At 35.5% G+C, this 19,228-nt stretch overlaps 1 protein-coding gene across 1 annotated transcript in view; it reads left to right on the forward strand.

Moving 5' to 3' along the window:
* Positions 1–19,228, forward strand: part of LOC120629429 — a 140,745-nt gene that overhangs the window by 112,619 nt on the left and 8,898 nt on the right. The window contains exons 2-4 of the mRNA XM_039898371.1: positions 5,095–5,264; positions 9,351–9,528; positions 12,895–13,034. Of these exons, the coding sequence (XP_039754305.1) occupies positions 5,095–5,264; positions 9,351–9,528; positions 12,895–13,034 (488 nt within the window). The remainder of the gene's footprint in view (positions 1–5,094; positions 5,265–9,350; positions 9,529–12,894; positions 13,035–19,228) is intronic.

The raw sequence follows: 19,228 nt of genomic DNA on the forward strand, positions 1-19,228 counted from the left end.
GCTTGCTTCCAAGCAACCTTGTCATCAAGAAATTCATCAATAGTATAGTAAACTCGATGTATTCAGTGTGTTTGTATACATTCTTGAAGCTTAAGTTAAATCTAATATTACCTTCGGTATCATGTTATAAAAACATATACTCAGCCATATACACAAAGCTATATGCTGATATCACCAATTTATGTCAGTTTCTATTAAGATTGTTACATCACCTTTTTCTTTATAAAGACTAAATTGCTAAAATAATATTCATTAGACATTGTAAATATAATGTAAGACTAAAATACGTTATTATCATGACAAAAGCATTCACAGACTCAGACACACATTTATACATTTTAAAATATACAATAAAATATATTATATTGTACAAAAATATACAACGACAATATACACATAGTCATCTAGCCCCAGCGTAGCTTGTGTTAAGTACTAAGATGACTAATGAATATTTTTAGGAATAATATACTACATACTTAATACTTATAATATACATATAAGCACTCAGCATTGAAAAACATTCATGTTCATCACACAAACATTTTCCAGCGAATCGAACCCACGGCCTTGCACTCAGAAAGCAGGGTCGCTGCCCATTGCGCCAATCGGCCGTCAATTTTTCTCTATTCAGTATTTTGCTTTTATTTTGAGTCAAAAATGATACAAAAGGAAATCAGAGGTGTGCCAATGGTTGAACTAAACACCATCAATCCATTACCAGCCCACTTCAAGAATCGGCTTTTCCCTCAGTATGAAAAGGATCAAGGCCGTAGTCCACCACGCTGGTCAAGTGCTGATTGGTAAACTCTAGATCACGCACTCTAGATAATATTATGGAGAATCCAGGCATGCAGGTTTCCTCACATTTTAATCTGGATGATTTATTTCGTTGTTAAAGCCAGGGAGGACGCCAGAGAGGACGCCAAGGAAGCCAACGAAGTATTTTCCGATGCGCCAGGGAGGTCGTCGAATAAGCGAAGCATTAGCAGTATTTTCCAGCTTAGATTTCAGGGGAGATATAGGAATGATTATGCAAATGAAATGTATAATATAACCGCAGGGTGCCGCGTGGCGGTGCCGTTGAGACATTTTCGCCGCTTTGAATCTCACTGATGATAAAAACAAACAAGACCTTGGTCTCTACGTGTTCCCTTTGACACCGGGCTGTGCTGGTCTGTTTACAATATTAAGCGTAAGGAAAGCGCGGCTTCGGTAGACCGCTGGGCGGACAATGAAATAAAGCAAGTCAAAGTATTTTGAAATCTCTAAATAATACGTAATATGTATATTTCAAACTACACCACAGTCGTTTGTTGAAATCACAGTTAAATAAAGAAGTAAAGATCGCTTTATTTACTATCTGTACTTAATTTCATTTAGGTTAAAATGTATGTTCGTGTAATTAGAACAGTGCCTGAAGACCCAAGACTGCGAACAGTGCGTGTTGCAAGTGATGACTTACAGATCAGAAATGTGGTTGCTTACTAGTAGTAAGTACTCATTCTCCTTCCCGCGTTATAATCTCTTCTTTTCTCCCAAGTAAAGAAATTTGTTTGAAAGAAAGTCGCGTTCTAGAATTAAAACTCCCAATTCGGGTCTATAAAATTCACATCATCATCATATCAAATAATTTCCCGGCCACCACAAGGTACGGGTCTCCCACAAATGAGAAGGGTTTAGGCCGTAGTCCACCACGCTGGCCCAGTGCAAATTGGCAGAACATTATATAGAACTCTCACGCATGTAGGCTGCTCACTTCACGCATAGGATGTTTTCCTTCAACGTTGAAGCAACTGATATTTTAATTGCATAAAACGCACAAACAATTCAAAGTGCTTCAAAAAATCACAAATAAGAAAGCATATCCGCAAAAACGCCATTATTATTGTTATAAGTAAATATCCATGTAGTCGAGCCAACAAAGTTTAGCCGAAACAACATTGTACTGCGACGCGTTTACCCATTTCCCGATACTCTCATAATTTATTCCGCGCGCATCGGACAGCCAATACATTATTATTGTTTTGTCTAATGTAATGTTTCAATTTTCCATAAAGTGGTCGGTCGTGGACATAAATCCAGCCAATGTACATGAATTATTTTTGGTCACGAGAGTATGCTGCTCAATCACTGTTGAATATATGATTGCTGTTTAAGACCCGTTGGTACCATTTGTTGGTACATATAGCTTGTAAAGTCAAAGTCAATTATTAATCCGAGTGGACTTTTAAAAGGTACTTTTGTTAAGTACATAAAAAGCTTTCAAAAACGCAGCAGCGTAACTAATTTTAAAATAATAATGCTTTGAGCACACTAAATATATTCTTATATAGGTATACTACTATATTATATATTTACTGCCATAACTGTGCTTTTCAGTTCATTGTTTGTTCGCATTAAGAATGTTTTAGTATCATGCGAAGTAGTTATGCAATTATACGAGAAAAATCTGTACTTTCCAAAACTTGGGTAGATTCTCGTGTAAAATTTCATCAATTATATTTATTAATTTTAAAATCGCTAAAAATGTCGCGTTTCTTCGCTTCATTTTGAAAACGGAGCATTTTTATTTTATTCCTCCATTCGGTTTCTACGTGACATCGTACCGGAACGCTAAATCACTTAGCGGTGGTAGCATGGTAAACAGACACGGCCAAAGCCTCCCACCATACCAGACAAGAGAAAATTCCAAAATTATTTAAAATTCCAAATTTTTTAATCCTTTATTTTCTACAATTAAGAACTAGATCGAGAATAGAACGAACGAAAATCTGTCAGAAAATTGAGATAGGACCAATCTAAACAGTGAGAGCTAGAAAAACAAAAAATTTTGTTTTTATGAAATTTTTCAGCAATTTATTAACTAAACAAAAACAAAAGGAAAAAAATCGCCAATATAAAATTAATAAATCTCGGCGGAATTGATACCCTTCTCCTTTTGTAAATCACGACAATCACCACAAAGGTTTATCTAGAGTAGACTCCTTTTAGTAATCAAAAAAATCTGCTGAAAATTACATTTTTGCGAATGAGCTGAGCTTGGAGCGTTCTGGATTCTTTTGTTTAAGTAAATGCGGTCCGTCTGCTAGAAACAAAGAAATTTCATTATGACACTTCAATATTGCTTGAAAGTCGACGTACTCTCGTTCGAGGGCCCCCAAAATTTTTGTGTTCCGCATAATAAGCGGGCGACTTGGATGATTCTTTTTGTAAAAATGTTTTTTCACTTTTCATAATAATTATATTATATTCAGACCGACTGTGAAGAACACTTGTAATGCAGTATTGTATGAGTGAGGTACTGAAAATTCTATAAGTTTAATTTTAGGTTTATACTAAATAACCTTACTTAGCTATTTATTAATTATGACTTGGTGTGTATAATAAATAAAGAGAGTTTTTAACAAAAGCTCCTAAATAATGGTTTAGGATAAACTGGTCTCGTCCTTGATGTTTTTTTGTTAATTCATTGCACTGGTAAATGCTAAGCATTCTCTATGGTAGGCGCAAGAATGTATATTCTTTTAGGGTAAATATTATTAGAGGATTATCAGTACGAACATACTATTTGGAAAAATATGGCACAGATAGAGATCTTAATAACTTATTGAGTCACATTAAAATTTTGTCGTAACGGTCTGACCAAATATTTAAAATCAAAAAGAACAAACTATGGTTACGATCACAAGCATGCTAATAAAGAGATTATCTAATAAAGATAAGCGTTGATAGCCTAGTGGGCAGGACTTCAACTTCACTTTCGGGAGGCCGAGTTCGAATCCCAGCACGGACCTCTAACTTTTCTAAGTTATGTGCGTTTTAAGCAATAAAATATCACTTGCTTCAACGGTGAAGGGAAACATCGTGAGGGACCCTGTGTGCCTGAAAGTTCTTCATAATGTTCTCAAAGGTGTTTGTAGTCCACCAATCCACGCTAGGCCACTGCATCGTGGTAAACTACGGTGGTCTTAATCCCTTCTCAGTTTTTCATTGTGGAAAGAGACCTATGCCATGCGTAGTTTACCGGTAACGGGTTGATATGATGAGGATGAATAAAGGGATAAATTTTGTGTCCCTATATACAGTGGCGTGCATAGAGGGTATGCAGATGATATAAAATGAAGAAAATCCCCAGTACGAGTTATAAATACTTAAGGGTAAGGTTTTTATAACTCTTACAATGCCTATTATTAAGTATTTTATAACTTTTATTGAAGATTTTCTTCATTTTATATCATCTGCATACCCTGTGCATACCCTCTATGCACGCCACAGCCTATATAATATGTTCTAACAGTGAGTTCATAGCTATTCTACCTCTGGCATTGTCCATTATTACATTTAGTCAACCTTACAGCGAGAGTAGCCTGGGAACGGACGGTAGACGTAGGTATCCACGAAAATACGCGTGACATCATCCGTCTATCAATAAAGGTCAAAGGGGGTCACAGATTACTATGATAAATGTATAAGTGATGTTCAGCCATTACAATGAATTACGGTTCTCAAATTTCTTGGTTACTTTAATATATAAATAATAAATAAACAAACTACCACAATACAACACATCGCCTTTTAGCCCCAAAGTAAGCGTCGCTTTTGTTATGGGTACTAAGATGACTGATGAATATTTTTATAAATAACATACATAAATACTTATAATAATACAGATAAACACCCAGACACTGAAGAACATTCATTTTCTTCACACAAACATTTTCCAGTTGTAGGAATCTAACCCAGTCTTGGACTCAAAAATCAGGGTCACTACTCATACGCCAAGCGGCCGTCGAATATGTAGGTATATATTCAGATATAATATATGCAACGTGTAAATGAAATCCGAAATAATACTTCAGAGGCTTTTATGTACGTCACATTATGATCTGCCTTTGGGATTTATCACTGCCATAGTTTTTACCGAAATAAATCAGATTACATAACATGCAAAATTAAAATCCAGAGATTACTGTCACTTTATTAGGCACGCGTCGCTCAACGTAGGTTCACACTCACACGCACATAGTTTTTTTTAAATTAAACGTCCGAACGAGCTCCGGACGAAACTAAATGTTTTCTTTTTAATTTTCCTAGCTCGCACTGTATGCCACACGATAACGCTCTTGGACGTGCCGCGGTGGGCCGACCCTCGGATAGAAGCCCAGCTGCGCTGCAACTACACAAAACAGCCTCTCGACCCACCACTACACTCCGTGAAATGGTACCGAGGCACGCATGAGATCTTCCGGTACACGCCGCAGGAGGTAAATAACCTGTGACTATTTTACTCCACTCCACTCCATTTTAATACTCTCTTTTTTCCACTCAAAGTTAGCTCTCGACTGCACTGCCTGAAGTTTTCGTCTTATTAGTATTTCCTGACGACATATTTTCAAGTAGTGTGCTATTCATATAAATAAGTTTGTATTCTTCTTAGCCTTAAATAAAGAGCACTTTGAAAATTTTTGAACACCTATCAGGTGTTGAACTTTTAACATTAGTTAAATAAAAAGCTTACAATTATTAAATCAACCAAAATCACCTGTTTCAACTTGTAAATTAACTTTGAAATGTTACTTTGTATGATATTGTGTGACATTTTCGATGTATCACGAAAATATAGTATCCCATATTTACGAAATTTTACAAAGACCCTACCTCACCTACAAGCTTTAGTGTTCAATTTTTTTTTCCAACACCTAATCTTTCTCGTGTTGTGTTAATAATTTTTTTTGATCTCTCCTCTTTGTTTAATTACTTAAATAAGTTTAACGAGAGATTCAAATTAAATAAAAACCTGCTGGTAAACGATGATGCAGTCTAAAATAGTAACGGGATAACCGATTAGGAGTATGGTAGTTATATTATTGTAGTTAGTAGGTAGTTTATTAGTGAACGATAAAAAAGTGTGGGTATGAATTTCTCTAACTTCAAAGCTTAATAATAATTAACTGTGAGATGGTAATAACAAAAAAATTACTATTGTGCAACAAAAATTTTTGGAATGTCTTACTTAATATATTTTTTCGTCACCGTTTTAGAATGATTAGATTTGAATTGCCAGATTTTACACACAACCCCCGCCAAGGCGCGCGATATACTGTAGACTGGTATGACCATCATACTTGGTAAATTTAAAGACAATTCCTAAAAAAGACACGTGGCAGATCAAGACATAAATTGAATCCATTACAAACTGGTTCCATGCACTCTAACCAAAAGACTGCAAAGCCTTATTTTGCATAAATCACAACAAGCCAAGGCCGTCGTAACGAACCAACCAACTCTGAACTATCAAGATTAACATACACTATTACATAAATTTTCCATCATGTTTCCTTCACGTAATTTACATTCTAGATTCGCATGTTGTTTTATTCCCGATTTAAAGTTGATCTCAGACCGCTGCAACAGCAGTAAGAAAAAAACCGCAATCATCGCATATAAAAACAATTATACAGGAACTTTGACAGTTACATACGGTTGACTTCTGCTACAGAGGCCTTAGTTTTTTGGGATTGAAATCTTTACTGGCCACCACTTATATTTTGCCAACTCTGCATAAAAGAACTGAAATTTCACGACACAAATTGCGGTCATAACTCACAAGTGTATGGCTGTATGTAAGGGCCATGAAATTATTAGCATTTTACTCGTTAATTTAAATCATAGCAAGCTTGAATATATGAAGTCTAGTGGATTAACAGTGTGCGTAAAGCTTCTGAGTAAGATGAATTAATTTTCGCAAGGTCACGCGTAGATATAACTTAAAAATTCCCCCTTTCACTTGTTCGAGGTTAAATCTGTGACCAAAAGTGCAAATATTAAGATTCATGGATATAACAGTAAATATAATAGACGTTAACACAAACGTTACGTAACGTAGTGTAACGCCATCATCATCATCAACCGGGTTCAACATCAAAATGGTTTAGGCCGTAGTCTACCACGCTGGCCAAGAGCAGATTGACAAACATGGGATTCGTTCATAGTTAAAACAAGTGATATTGAAATTGCTTAATAAATAAATAAATATACTACGACAATACACACATCGCCACCTAGCCCCAAAGTAAGCGTAGCTTGTGTTATGGGTACTAAGATAGCTGTTGAATATTTTTATGAATATAATACATAAATACTTATAATATAAACACCCAGACACTGAAAAACATTCATGCTCATCACACAAACATTTTCCAGTTGTGGGAATCGAACCCACGGCCTTGGACTCAGAAAGCAGGGTCGCTGCAAACTGCGCCAATCGGCCGTCTAAAATTAAAAACGCACGTAACTCCGGATCGTACTCGGTCTCCACGAAAGGAAAGCCGAAGTCTTACCCACTAGGCTATCACCGATTAAGTGTAACGTGACGGGGTAGAATTTAATAAAAATCTTTTTTAGTTAAACCTCTAGGTTACTTTACAATTTTTTTCAGTCTTTTGGCCTGTAGGTTTCCTTTTATAGCAATGATTGGAGTAATAATTTTTACTCCTGTTGATATAAAAACTTCCAACGAGTAGATATAGCAAATTAACAAGATAAAAATCGCATAAGTGAACTAAAGCGCTCGATAAGCTTGCTAAAGGTGTGATAATTAAAAAAAAATAGAATTCTTGCAGCTCTAGCAGCAGTGGGAAACTAACTTTAAATATACTATATACCTAAGATACCAACCTCGCAGTACAGATATTTCATTTTTGCGAAGTAATTTATTATCATTCACGTCAGGGGCACTGAAAAATGCGCTGTCGTCTCCAAATCTAACTTCAACTCTGGCGTCTGTGCATTTGCGATTCGTTCCCCAGATATTAAGAGATTAAAGTTTAATATCCAACAAGAAATGTATACTTTATAACATTTGTAATGTATTTATGAAACATATATAAAAATGGATAAAAGCAGGCGTTACTTTGCGGAATTACATGATATGTTATGAAAATGAAGCTTAATTTGCTATAAAAGCAGGAGAATCTGTACGGTGTTATTTATAATTACTTCAATCCTTATAGTCCACACCAAAAAGATCTTCGGCAATGTTCCCCCTATGTACGTTTCGCTCCGCAACCGGAGCATCCTCAGGAGATGTTAATTTTACGATGATTCATTGTACAGTCAACATCTTTACAATTGTTAATTGTAGAGTGAACATCTCCTGAGGATGCTTCTTGGATAGAAGCAGGCGTTAGGCGTTTCATAATATACCACTTATAAAACCAAAAAAGAACTTTAAGAGGTGCAAGTGCAAGAGAATGCCATGGACAAGTAAATTCGGAGAGGGTTTCATTGATAAATCTGCGCTCTTAAATTAAATAGAGAGTCAAGAACAAATATTTAACTACGATTGTTAAATATAACGTTGTCTATGCTACTACTTCCACCTGCTGCGATCACCAACCCGTCTGTCCAGCGTGGTGATTGTTGGCCTTCGGGTTGGGAGAGTGTGGGAGTGAACTGCTAGAGGCCAATTATATTGATATTGCTATTTTGAATAGTAGGTACAATCTAGTTTGATTGAAAGAACATATTTCCATATATAACTGTTGAAAGCCTTCTTGACAAGCAAACTCTTGAATTTATTCTTTAAAATATTTAAAAGTAATAAAATAATGAACAACACTATATTTTATGGGACCGTTTGTAAAATAATAAACAATTAAAACGTATGAGTTTTTTGTTTCTCTTGGTACATATGTAGCAAAAATAATATTAAGTGTGTATGTGTTAACTACAAAACTATTTTCTATAAAATAAATAAAAAAAAATTAAAACTAGGTAGGTAGCAATAAAGCTTTGCACCACGCCAAAAAAAAGGCACACACACAGACACATCAAACTTACACCCTGTCATTTTTGCGTCGGAAGTGATAATTTAAATCAAATTAAACCTGCTATTTTGTTTTTCAAAAGTTTTTTTAGCAAAGAAATTCCATATGAAATGCTCTAATATTTAGCGACGTTCGATCATTAATCACAGATTTAGTAATCCTTATTTTACGTATTCTTTTTTTTCAAATTTTGATTAATTTTTTATAGGCTACAATTATCCTCTTTATAATCAATTTACTCTATAAGCAATATCCACTTTATAAGCAATTTGTTGATAATTTAACTCTAAACATTCATTTCTATAACGACCCAATAAATATATTTACTGTTTACACCACATCTAAAACGTCGAAGGTTAAGATGCAATATTTTTAACTCCGGGATTCCTTTAATTAAACCTTACGAAGAAACTGTTTAGAATTCGAACCTAATCTGTATGCAATTCTAAAATTACTTTAAAAAATTAGCTTGTTGTTCTTTCCACTTTAATTGTTACCTCTTTCACTTTCCTTTTGTTCCAGTACGAAACTAGAGCTTTCAATACGAGTGGAGTGTACATCACTAACAGCTCCTGCGACTCTTTCTCGTGCGCGATCACGCTCCGCCCCGAGCCTGGCACCGCCAAGTATACCTGCGAGGTCTCCAGTGAGGGACCCCGCTTCGCTGTAGATAGAAAATCAACTAATATGACTCTAGCAGGTAATTGTATACTTTTAATTTTATAATTTTTAATAAAGTTTTATCTCAAGTGTACTTAGAGGAAATATCAATTTTATAAATCTAAAATGCAGAAAAGTTTTTGACTGTAGCGCCATCTAGTAGAAAACATTTTAGTTGAATTGTATAGTGAAAATTAAGCTTAATTTGCTATACTCCGCGAACAGCAGGAGAATCTGTATGGTGTAATTTATGTTATGTTATTTTTAAAAACTGTAAAGTGCACACTATATGGGCTATGCCTGAAATAAAATTTTATTATTATTATTATATTTTTTTCAATCCTTATACTCCACACCAAACAGATCTTCGGCAATGTACCCACACACTCCACACACGTTTCGCTCCGAAACTGGAGCATCTTCAGAAGATGTTGACTTCACAATGAATAATTGTTAAGATAATTGTCACTTAACAATTATTCATTGTGAAGTGCTTCTATCCAATAGTTTAATCGTAGTTGCTATAAGACTGATATTAATGCATATACTAATTACGTACTTTGTGGTCAAAGCGCTCAGGCCGAAATTGCCAGAGTCGCAGGTTCTAATCCTATGGGTTCCGATTTTTTTTACATGCATTTTAAATTCAAAAAATGGTGTGCTTTTAGTCTTTCCACGGGAATATGTACCTACTAATACTCTACAGATAATAAATCGGTGATTTGATGTAGTGAAAAATATATTTGTGTCTCAGTTTACAGAGTTTACAGTTTCCTTAATCAAAGGAACGGTAAGAACTGTAGTATTGTTATAGCAACAAACGTCAACCTTCGTGTTTTTTTAATACAAATTAGATATGAAAATAAATTCATATTCAATGAGTATAGAAGTTAGTATATGTTTGTTATGTTAGTATATAATTAAGCACATACAGAAATCATGTACACGACTAATATTCAAGCATCAAAAACCACTCCACTTTAGAATTGTTTCTCGAACAAACGGTTAGTCACTTCATACCATTTAGCAGATGACAGTAGTTATTTTGAGATAAATTGTGAGCTAGTAACATTCCGCGGGTGGGAAGTAATTGCGTGCGCGGGGCGTTTTACAATTTTTGGACACAATGCACTGCATGCAATAATGGGTAAATGAGGGTTCTGCATGTTCTTAATTCTAAGGTTAGTATATTTTTGCTTCTTTATGCGCCCGCGCGTGTGTTTGTATGTGTGTATGAGTTTAAAAATTGACAATATTAACTATATTTGGTATGTCACCTACGAGTATAAATAACATCTCACTCACCCATCTCCTTTTCTCAATTAATTCATTTAAATCCGTGCTAACTTTACTTTCCCGCCAATCTATCTTGTCAAACTAGCGTCACCCGCCATAGATCTTATATCTTTTTTTTGATAGTCTACTAAAGGCCATTATTCGATTTTCAATACACTATCAATGAGTATACAAACTATGGTTTGTTGACATATTTAATATAATCATCGGATTTATCATAGATAAAGTGCTGTAATTCCTTATTACCTAACACACGCTGTAATAAGAAATTACTAAAGCTATGCCGACATATTGTAAGAACTCAGGCACAGTGATTCGTTTTAAAATACGGATAAACTTAGTTTCTAAGACGTTAAGTACGATCGCAGAGTTACCAACTCTTTATTAAAGCTTAGAACATTCTTCAATATGTCAGGTAATCGTACAAACTTAATGTTTGTACACCACACAAAGATAACTACAGTTCAGTGTTGTTAGGACTCCAAGATACATATCAACTCGGAATTTTGCAAAAGTTATATTACGGGCAGTTCGGCTTTTATGTCTAGTGAGTTAGGAGCAAATGTAAGTGAGAGCAGTATCCAGTAGAGGCTGATATTGCGATTAAAATAAGGGTATTACAGTATTTATAACTTACTAGCTGTTGCCCGCGACTTCGTCTGCGTTTGATTTTGTTTTTAAAGTATTCAGTATCGCTAAGCCTTAAACGAGTATAGTTGTATATACATATAACATGTGACTGTCAATTAATTATAGACAAATAATTTGCAATAAAATAAAATTGTGACTTTACTTTAAGATCTTAGCTATCCTATCTCTTAAGTTGGACCAGACTGCTCACGGTGTGCCAATTTAATTTAAAATCGGTTCAGTAGTTTAGGAATCCATCGCGGACAAACATCGTGACAGGAGATTTATATATATTAAGATATAATTTATAACGACGGCCGACTGGCTCAGTGGGCAGCGACCCTGCTTTCTGAGTCCAAGGCCGTGGCTTCAATTCTCACAGCTATAAAAATTTTGTGTGATGAACATGATTGTGTTTCAGAGTCTGGGTGATATTTATCTTGATATAACAAGTATTTATGTGTACTATATTCATACAAATATACATCATCTTAGTACCCATAACACAGGCTACGCTTACTTTGGGGTTGGATGGCTGAATGTGTGAATAGTCGTAGTATATCTTTATATATATATTTCTTGTGTGCGTGTGTATGTCACTGAACTCCTCCTAGACGGCTGGACCGATTTGAATGAATTTTTTGGTATACGTTTTATTGGTACCCTAGATGGTTTAGATTCACAAATTAGCCCGACAGATGTCGCTGGGGTCCGCTAGTTATATATATATATTTTTATTTATTTATTTTATGATATTGACTTTTGTTTAACAACTAATTTCTGGAATTAAAGATTTTGAAGGATAACAAATAAACAAACATACATTCGCGTTACAATCAAAAATGCGAAATGAGTTTGTTTGTTTGTCTTCCTTCACACCGTAACTAAGCAACCGATCAACTTGATTTTTAGCATAGAGTTGAATGGACGGGAGTAACTTAGGATACTTTTTTATTCTACGTAAAATAACGGTTCCCACTGGTTTTTAAAAAAAAGGTGTGTGTTCTTATGTACTCGCTATAGAAGTTATACTTCTTTGGCGTAACAAGATAAAAATATTTTCAAACGACACTAACAATAGAAAAAAGGTATTCAATACCTTTAAAGTTTTATTATAACGCATTAAAAGTTTAGTTATCTTATAAAAGTACAACCAAGTTTAACTCAAAATTAAAATGTTAGATTTTTATACAATTGAATCAATTAAGTCACGAGAATGAGCTCGCAGACTTTGACAATTGAAAGTGAACACTGTCAAACCTTTTTTTGAAAAACTTAAATGTTGACTATCGCTAACTTCAACGTGTCGGTTTTCTGTGACGGTGTGCGCGCGCATCGTAAAAATTAACTCGCATCATTTTTCCCTGACGCGCCAAAAGAAATATAACTTCAGAAACCGTATTAAACGCGACGAAGAATGCGGGCAATAGCTAGTAAGAATTTTAAATGTAACTGAATAAATAAACATTATTTTCATCAGTGCTGCCGGAATACGAGCCCCTCATCATTGGTTTGCCCACGTACGTCAACGCGGGTGAACAGGCGCTCGTAAACTGCACATCGGACCACACCCTCCCAGCAGCGATGCTAGACTGGTTTGTGGACTCCGAGCTGCAGGAGGTAAGAGAACTTTAAACCTTAATCATCCTTTTTAAATCCCACTTCTGAATATGTGATGATTCTCTCATAGCAGAGATTTTAGAACTCTTACCCATTTGCAGGCGTGGTCTTTTGTTGTTATAGTAACTATCGACAGACCAAGCGGATTTTAAGTGACAAACTTTTAAACAGAGCAATACTTAGTCAAATCTGTGTCCTTGCTGGAAACAGGTCGTAAGACTTCGACTTCACTTTCGAGGGACTGAGTTCGAGTCCCAGCACTTCTAACTTTTCCAAGTTATGTGCGTTTTAATCAATTAAAATATCACTTGCTTCAACGCTGTAGGAAAACATCGTGAGGAAACTTGAGTTCTGAATGCCTGAGAGTTCTCCATAATGTTCTCAAAAGTGTGTGGAGTCCACCAATCCGCACTGGGCCAGCGTGGTGGACTACGGCCTCAACCCCTTCTCATTGTGGGAGGAGACCCGTGCCTAGTAATGGGAAGGTAATGGGTTGATATGATAATGCAACAACCCACCATGCTACTCCGATATAACTTGGCGGGTGTGAAACTTTCTCTAGGAAACACGAGGTACGGAAACGTCGATTTCCTGAGTCCGGGCTAATACCGGTTATTTAATAGGAACTAAAAGATGCATAGCACTATTTGGACCGGTCAGCATATCGATCCCAAGACCTCGGGATGCATAAAAGTCAAAGTCAAAGTCAAAGTCAAAAATATCTTTATTCAAGTAGGCCCACAGGTGGCACTTTTGATGCGTACATAAAAATTACACGGTAGATCATATTCAAACATACTAATTACTAAAACAACGAACCAATTTCTCCGTTAATATAATTTATATTCTAGCGCAGCCAAGATTAATCTCAAAACAAGAGATTTTAAATTCGATTATGGTTGAGTGAATTTAGGATACAGTAATATTATATCTCTTTCTACTACCTTCATATTTGAACAGAAAACCTTTGTAAAGATTAGTTCTGGAAATTTGGAGTTTGCAAGAACTAAAGTTCTGTATAGACACTTCGTTACCATATACGATAAGAACTTTTTGTATGATGTTAAAGTTTAGGAGATAAAAGAAAAATGAAGTTCATCGCACGTAAATCTGGATGTTTGTTTAACAGTAACTATTTATTTTTGAAATACAGCAAATAATAGAATGAAAATAACGGCAAGTTAAAAGCTCGGTATCAGATTGAGTAGTGTTTAAACCATAATTCTACGTGGAGAACGTGGGGATGAGACTTGAATAATACTCGTTTTTACTCAAAACATTTGAACTATAATAAAGCAGAGACTTCTCTAGCAAGAACAAATGGTTCGATGAGAATGCAAGCTTCTACTTTCATACGGCTCAGATACCGTTTACAATGTTGACAAGAAAACGAACTAATAAAAATTTTCAGCATATCAGTTTCCGGTAAGTTATTTCACTAACTTTATAACTATTAATCTATTTGGATAAACATTTAATATTTCGATTAGATTTATTACAAATTATATAAAGCAAATTATTACTATTTGAGCAATTCTCTATTAATAAATACTTTAGTGACGTCACAACATGTAATAAGGCGTAGCGTAGGCAACTTTTAACATTTCTCAAGCCTCTGAGAATGTTATAAAGAACTTTCAGGCAAGGAAAAGTAACCTGTACTTTTCCTTCACCGTTTAAGGCACTAATATTCAATTGCTTACGCACATAGCTCCGAAAACTTAAACGGTTTATACGCGGCATCGTACAGCAACGATAAATCTCTTAGAGGCGCGTCTTTATCGGTATCTACCCACAGACGAAGCCACCAATCTCATATCATAAATATCCGAATTTCATCTACGAGACATCGATCTTTTTCTAATAAAACCACAGCTCCCGCCTCTGCGCCAATCGGGTCAAGTAAGCGGACAGAGACGCGGGCAACCATTACTCTACAATATAAATTACCCAAAAAATGTCTCTTATAGAAAGCTCTCTCACAAATAATGATTACATTACCTTTGACCCGCCATTGTCTTGTCAAGCGCACGAGCTCGGAGGAAAATCTCATTTGATAACATCACCGCCAACTATATAATAATCTTCTTTATTTGATGCGATAGGACATTTTATCGAAGCACCTATAATTTGTTATAAGGTTGCTTTTCCAGAGGTGAGATAGGGCGACGCTAAACTGTGTGGAGTTTGTAATACTAATCGCAAGGTATTTGAACAGCGTTGGCTTTTTGGCAGATGATCGTGAATATCCCATCACCCGATGGACGTTCTCTGTGGCATAAGAATCCATGGGACGTGTACCTAATTGTTATTTAAACAGTTTTCATGCCCATTGTTTTGGCGAAACACAATCTTGTACTGAACACACCATAATATGGTGTTATAAACATTATACATCATCATCTTCATCATCAATGCATTACTGGCCCACTTTAGGGCACGAGTCTCCTGTTAGAATCTAAAGGTTTAAATCTGTTAGAATGTAAAGGGTTTTGGGCCCCGCTCGCCAAGTGTGGATTGGTAGACTTCACATGCCGTTGAGAAAATTATGGAGAACTCTCAGGCATGCAGGTGTCACGTTATTTTCCTTCACCGTTTAAAGCAAGTGATATTTAAATTGCTTAAATTAAAACGCACATAACTCCGAAAAATCAGTGTGCCGGGGCTCGAACTCGGTCTCCATGAAAGGAAAGCTGAAACTTACGCACTAGGCTACGCCGCTTCACACATTTTACATAAAGAATTTGTTTAATACCTACATGGTTTTCAATTTGCTATTTTTAGACGACACGATAAAAAAGATAGTTCTGTAAGTAATGAAACTTGTATGTACATTTTTTTGTATAAGGGGGGAATATTGTGAGGACAATAACGTCGTTAGTAGGGACGTCAGCAGTTCTGTCTTTGTGTCGCCTGCGCGCGAGAGAACCCGTGCTTGCCGGCACTCCACATGCAATATCATTGTAGTAATTGGAAAGTACAAGTCTATACTCACTATATAACATATTTCATTTAGCAAGCACTCCCCATCAAGTCCCAGCCTAACCGTGTCTCTCCACACATATGGCAAGCCGCCATAATTTCATTGAAACCTTGACTTTACGATTTATGTCACCTCGACTTCATCAAACTTAATATTTATATTATTCCGAAAACACAGGTCCAGGGTTCTAGGGTTGTAGTGGGCTTCGTTTTTCTACGGAGATAGAAAACCAAAGAGCTTTTGGAAATCAATATCTTGATAGTTGATGAATGTTCTCGCATTAATGATTTTGATGGAGTTCTAATAAATAATTTAAGCAAAGTAATGACTACTTTCGATTTAGATGTGAAAATAAAAGGTGAAAAAATGTTGTAACCTGCAACTATTTCGATGCCGTCTGTCCATTTACTGGGCAGTCTACCGACACTAACCTGCCTGGAACAGTATATACTGCATTATAATTATACTGTATAACAGTGAGGTGCTATGTTCGATCCGCAGCGTAAAATGTTTTAATCTTCGTTCAATGCGAAACCGATTTGTAAATTCCACCTAGGTACCAGATGGATTCTAGAGATTACAAGTACTTCTAGGGAATAAGCACGTTCAAAGGAATAAAAAAAAATCAAGCCGTCAGCTTTAAATTTAGTAAAGATTAAATCTTTAAATATAAGTGGTACTTAACTCATGAAAGTCGATTTCGTTTTTAATACTATTATTTCGGTCTAATACCTATTCTGAATGGAATATTAAAAGAAATCACCGCCCCCGAGGTAAGTGACCCGTTTGCCTATCTGCCTTCTTAAGCTCTGAAAAAAAGGCTCGTCTTTAGCTAGGCCTTTTTCCCTTTATCCAAAGGTCAGGCCTTTTATGCCTGTAATAGTAGGAAGATAAATTTCTTGCAACATAAAACATTTTTGTTCCATTTGGCCTTTGTTCGTGATTGTCACCATTTCTGACGTGTCATTGGGGGCCATTTTTCTTTCGTTTCGCGCTAAGTAAATTAAAACACTGCCAAGGTTGTCTGATCCTTCCAATAAATATTGCAAGTATTTGTTATTACGTCAATTATATATGTCTTATACACCGCCTTGACATCATATGAGAATTTGTGGGAGTAATGGTATATTTTAGCTAGCTGTGCCATGCTGTTTCACCGCTATGAACTACAGCTTCCAGCGTAATGCTATATAGTGCTACCTTCCTGATAAACAGACTACACAGCGCATTTTTTTATCGGTTTATAAAATCAAATTTATAAGCTTTATATTAGATTTACTATGCTTAAGTTTCTTATTTTTCTTTATTCCACTACAAGTTAGCCCTTGACTGCAATCTCACCTGGTGGTAAGTGATGTTGCAGTCTAAGATTAGCGGGTTAACCTGTTAGGGAGTATGACGTCATACCTACCCCTAATTAGTTTCTACGCGACCATTTTTCGGTTGGGTGGTTACCAGACCAGACCAGAATAAAATTCACAAATTCCCAGTAGGGGTCTACTGGGAATCGAACCAGAGACCTCCTACTTAAGTTCATGGCGCTCACGGTCGTGCTTTCATAATTGTCAAGTATAGTATAATAAATAGTAAAAAGAAAAATTGAAGCTTCAATTATATTTACTTTGCCAGCAGCAAATGATCGTCCCTGGCTAGATCCCTGGCACGGACCTCTTATTTTTGGGAGTTATGTGCGTTTTAAGAAATTCAACACCTCTTGCTTTTACGGTGAAGGAAATCATCATGAATAATACTTGTCTGAGAGTTCTCCATGATTTTCTTAAAAGTCTACAGTTTAAACACTTTTTGTTTCTTTCCCCTTCTGAAAGGAACTAAACTGGTAGTAATAAATACATAATGACGATAACATAATTATTCGCCCTGTTGAAATAGTTTTAAAGTTTCGAAGTCTTAAATTCAATTATTATGTCTGCGTAGACATAATAATTGAATCTTTAATTGCTCTATCTGCAACTACGCCGCTCCGAATATCGCGATGATCAACTGAACTCTTGTCTCTAATGGAGCGTAACAGTAATTGTTCAAGGCTAAATACTCCTTACTATGCATTTCTGATACATTTTTCCCTTTATTTTTTGCACGCCTCATAAGCGAAGGGTTGGAGTTATGCTCTACTTCCGATATATAAAAGTCTAGGACTTTTCGAAACTAAAAATATATTTATAAGTATTTTACTCACAATCCACTTATAGTATAATATTATCATATATATATATCAAGAAAAACCATTCGTTTAAACGTATTTAATAATTTAAAAAACAATTATTTTTTTAAAGTAAAAAAAAAACATCGACGTCCGGTTGTCTGTCCGTATGGATCTGGCACTCGAAAATCTTTGTGTAATTCGTTGTCGTTTGATTACAATTAATAAAAAAATTGATTAGTCTTTAGTGTGTCAATTATGAAAATTGGGTACGTTCACAATGCTTGTATTGCTTTACGTCGAGAATGGCGCGAAATGTTGAAAATGTTTTTTTAAAATTCCATTTACGTCATTGGCTAATAGTAAATGATAATCATAAAAAAATAAATAAATAACAGATGACTTGGAGCCCCCACATCCGGTGAAAAGTTTAAGGTATTTTTTTTAGTGAAATGAGATTATGAGGCGTGCACTTTGGGATTTTCCAATTTATGTATTGCTGCGAATATGTACGGGCTAGCTGTAATATGATTTCAAGTACTGAAAAGACTAGGTACTAGGTATTTCTATAATTAAACGGCCTTAACCCCTACTCATTTTGGGCTCCTCCCACAAGGGGTTAAGGCCGTGCTCTGTAGTGGGCCGGTAAAGGGTTGATGTTATTTTGATGATGATAAAGATTATATTTTGTGAATTTTTATAGTTTAGAACTTTATTTAACGTGGACTTGAATAGTTATTAAGCATGTTGTAGCTACCTATAATTCGAATCGTATATGTATCTATATATATATATATTGGTGATGCTTTGAATAAATAAATAGTTAAATAGATAAAGTCTATTATCGCTATGCAATGCAGTTTGCAGTTTAAACGGTGATAGCTTAATAGTAAAGACTTCAGCTTCACTTCCGAGGCCAAGTTCGAATCACAGCACACACCTCGATTTTTTTTTTTTTTTCGCGTTTTAAGCAATGTAAACATCACTAGCTTCAACGGTGAATTAATACATCGTGAGGTAACTTGCATGCGTGAGAGTTTTCCATAGTGG

The sequence above is a fragment of the Pararge aegeria genome, chromosome 14, assembly GCF_905163445.1.
Source record: "Pararge aegeria chromosome 14, ilParAegt1.1, whole genome shotgun sequence".
In the NCBI taxonomy this organism is placed as follows: Eukaryota; Metazoa; Arthropoda; class Insecta; order Lepidoptera; family Nymphalidae; genus Pararge; species Pararge aegeria.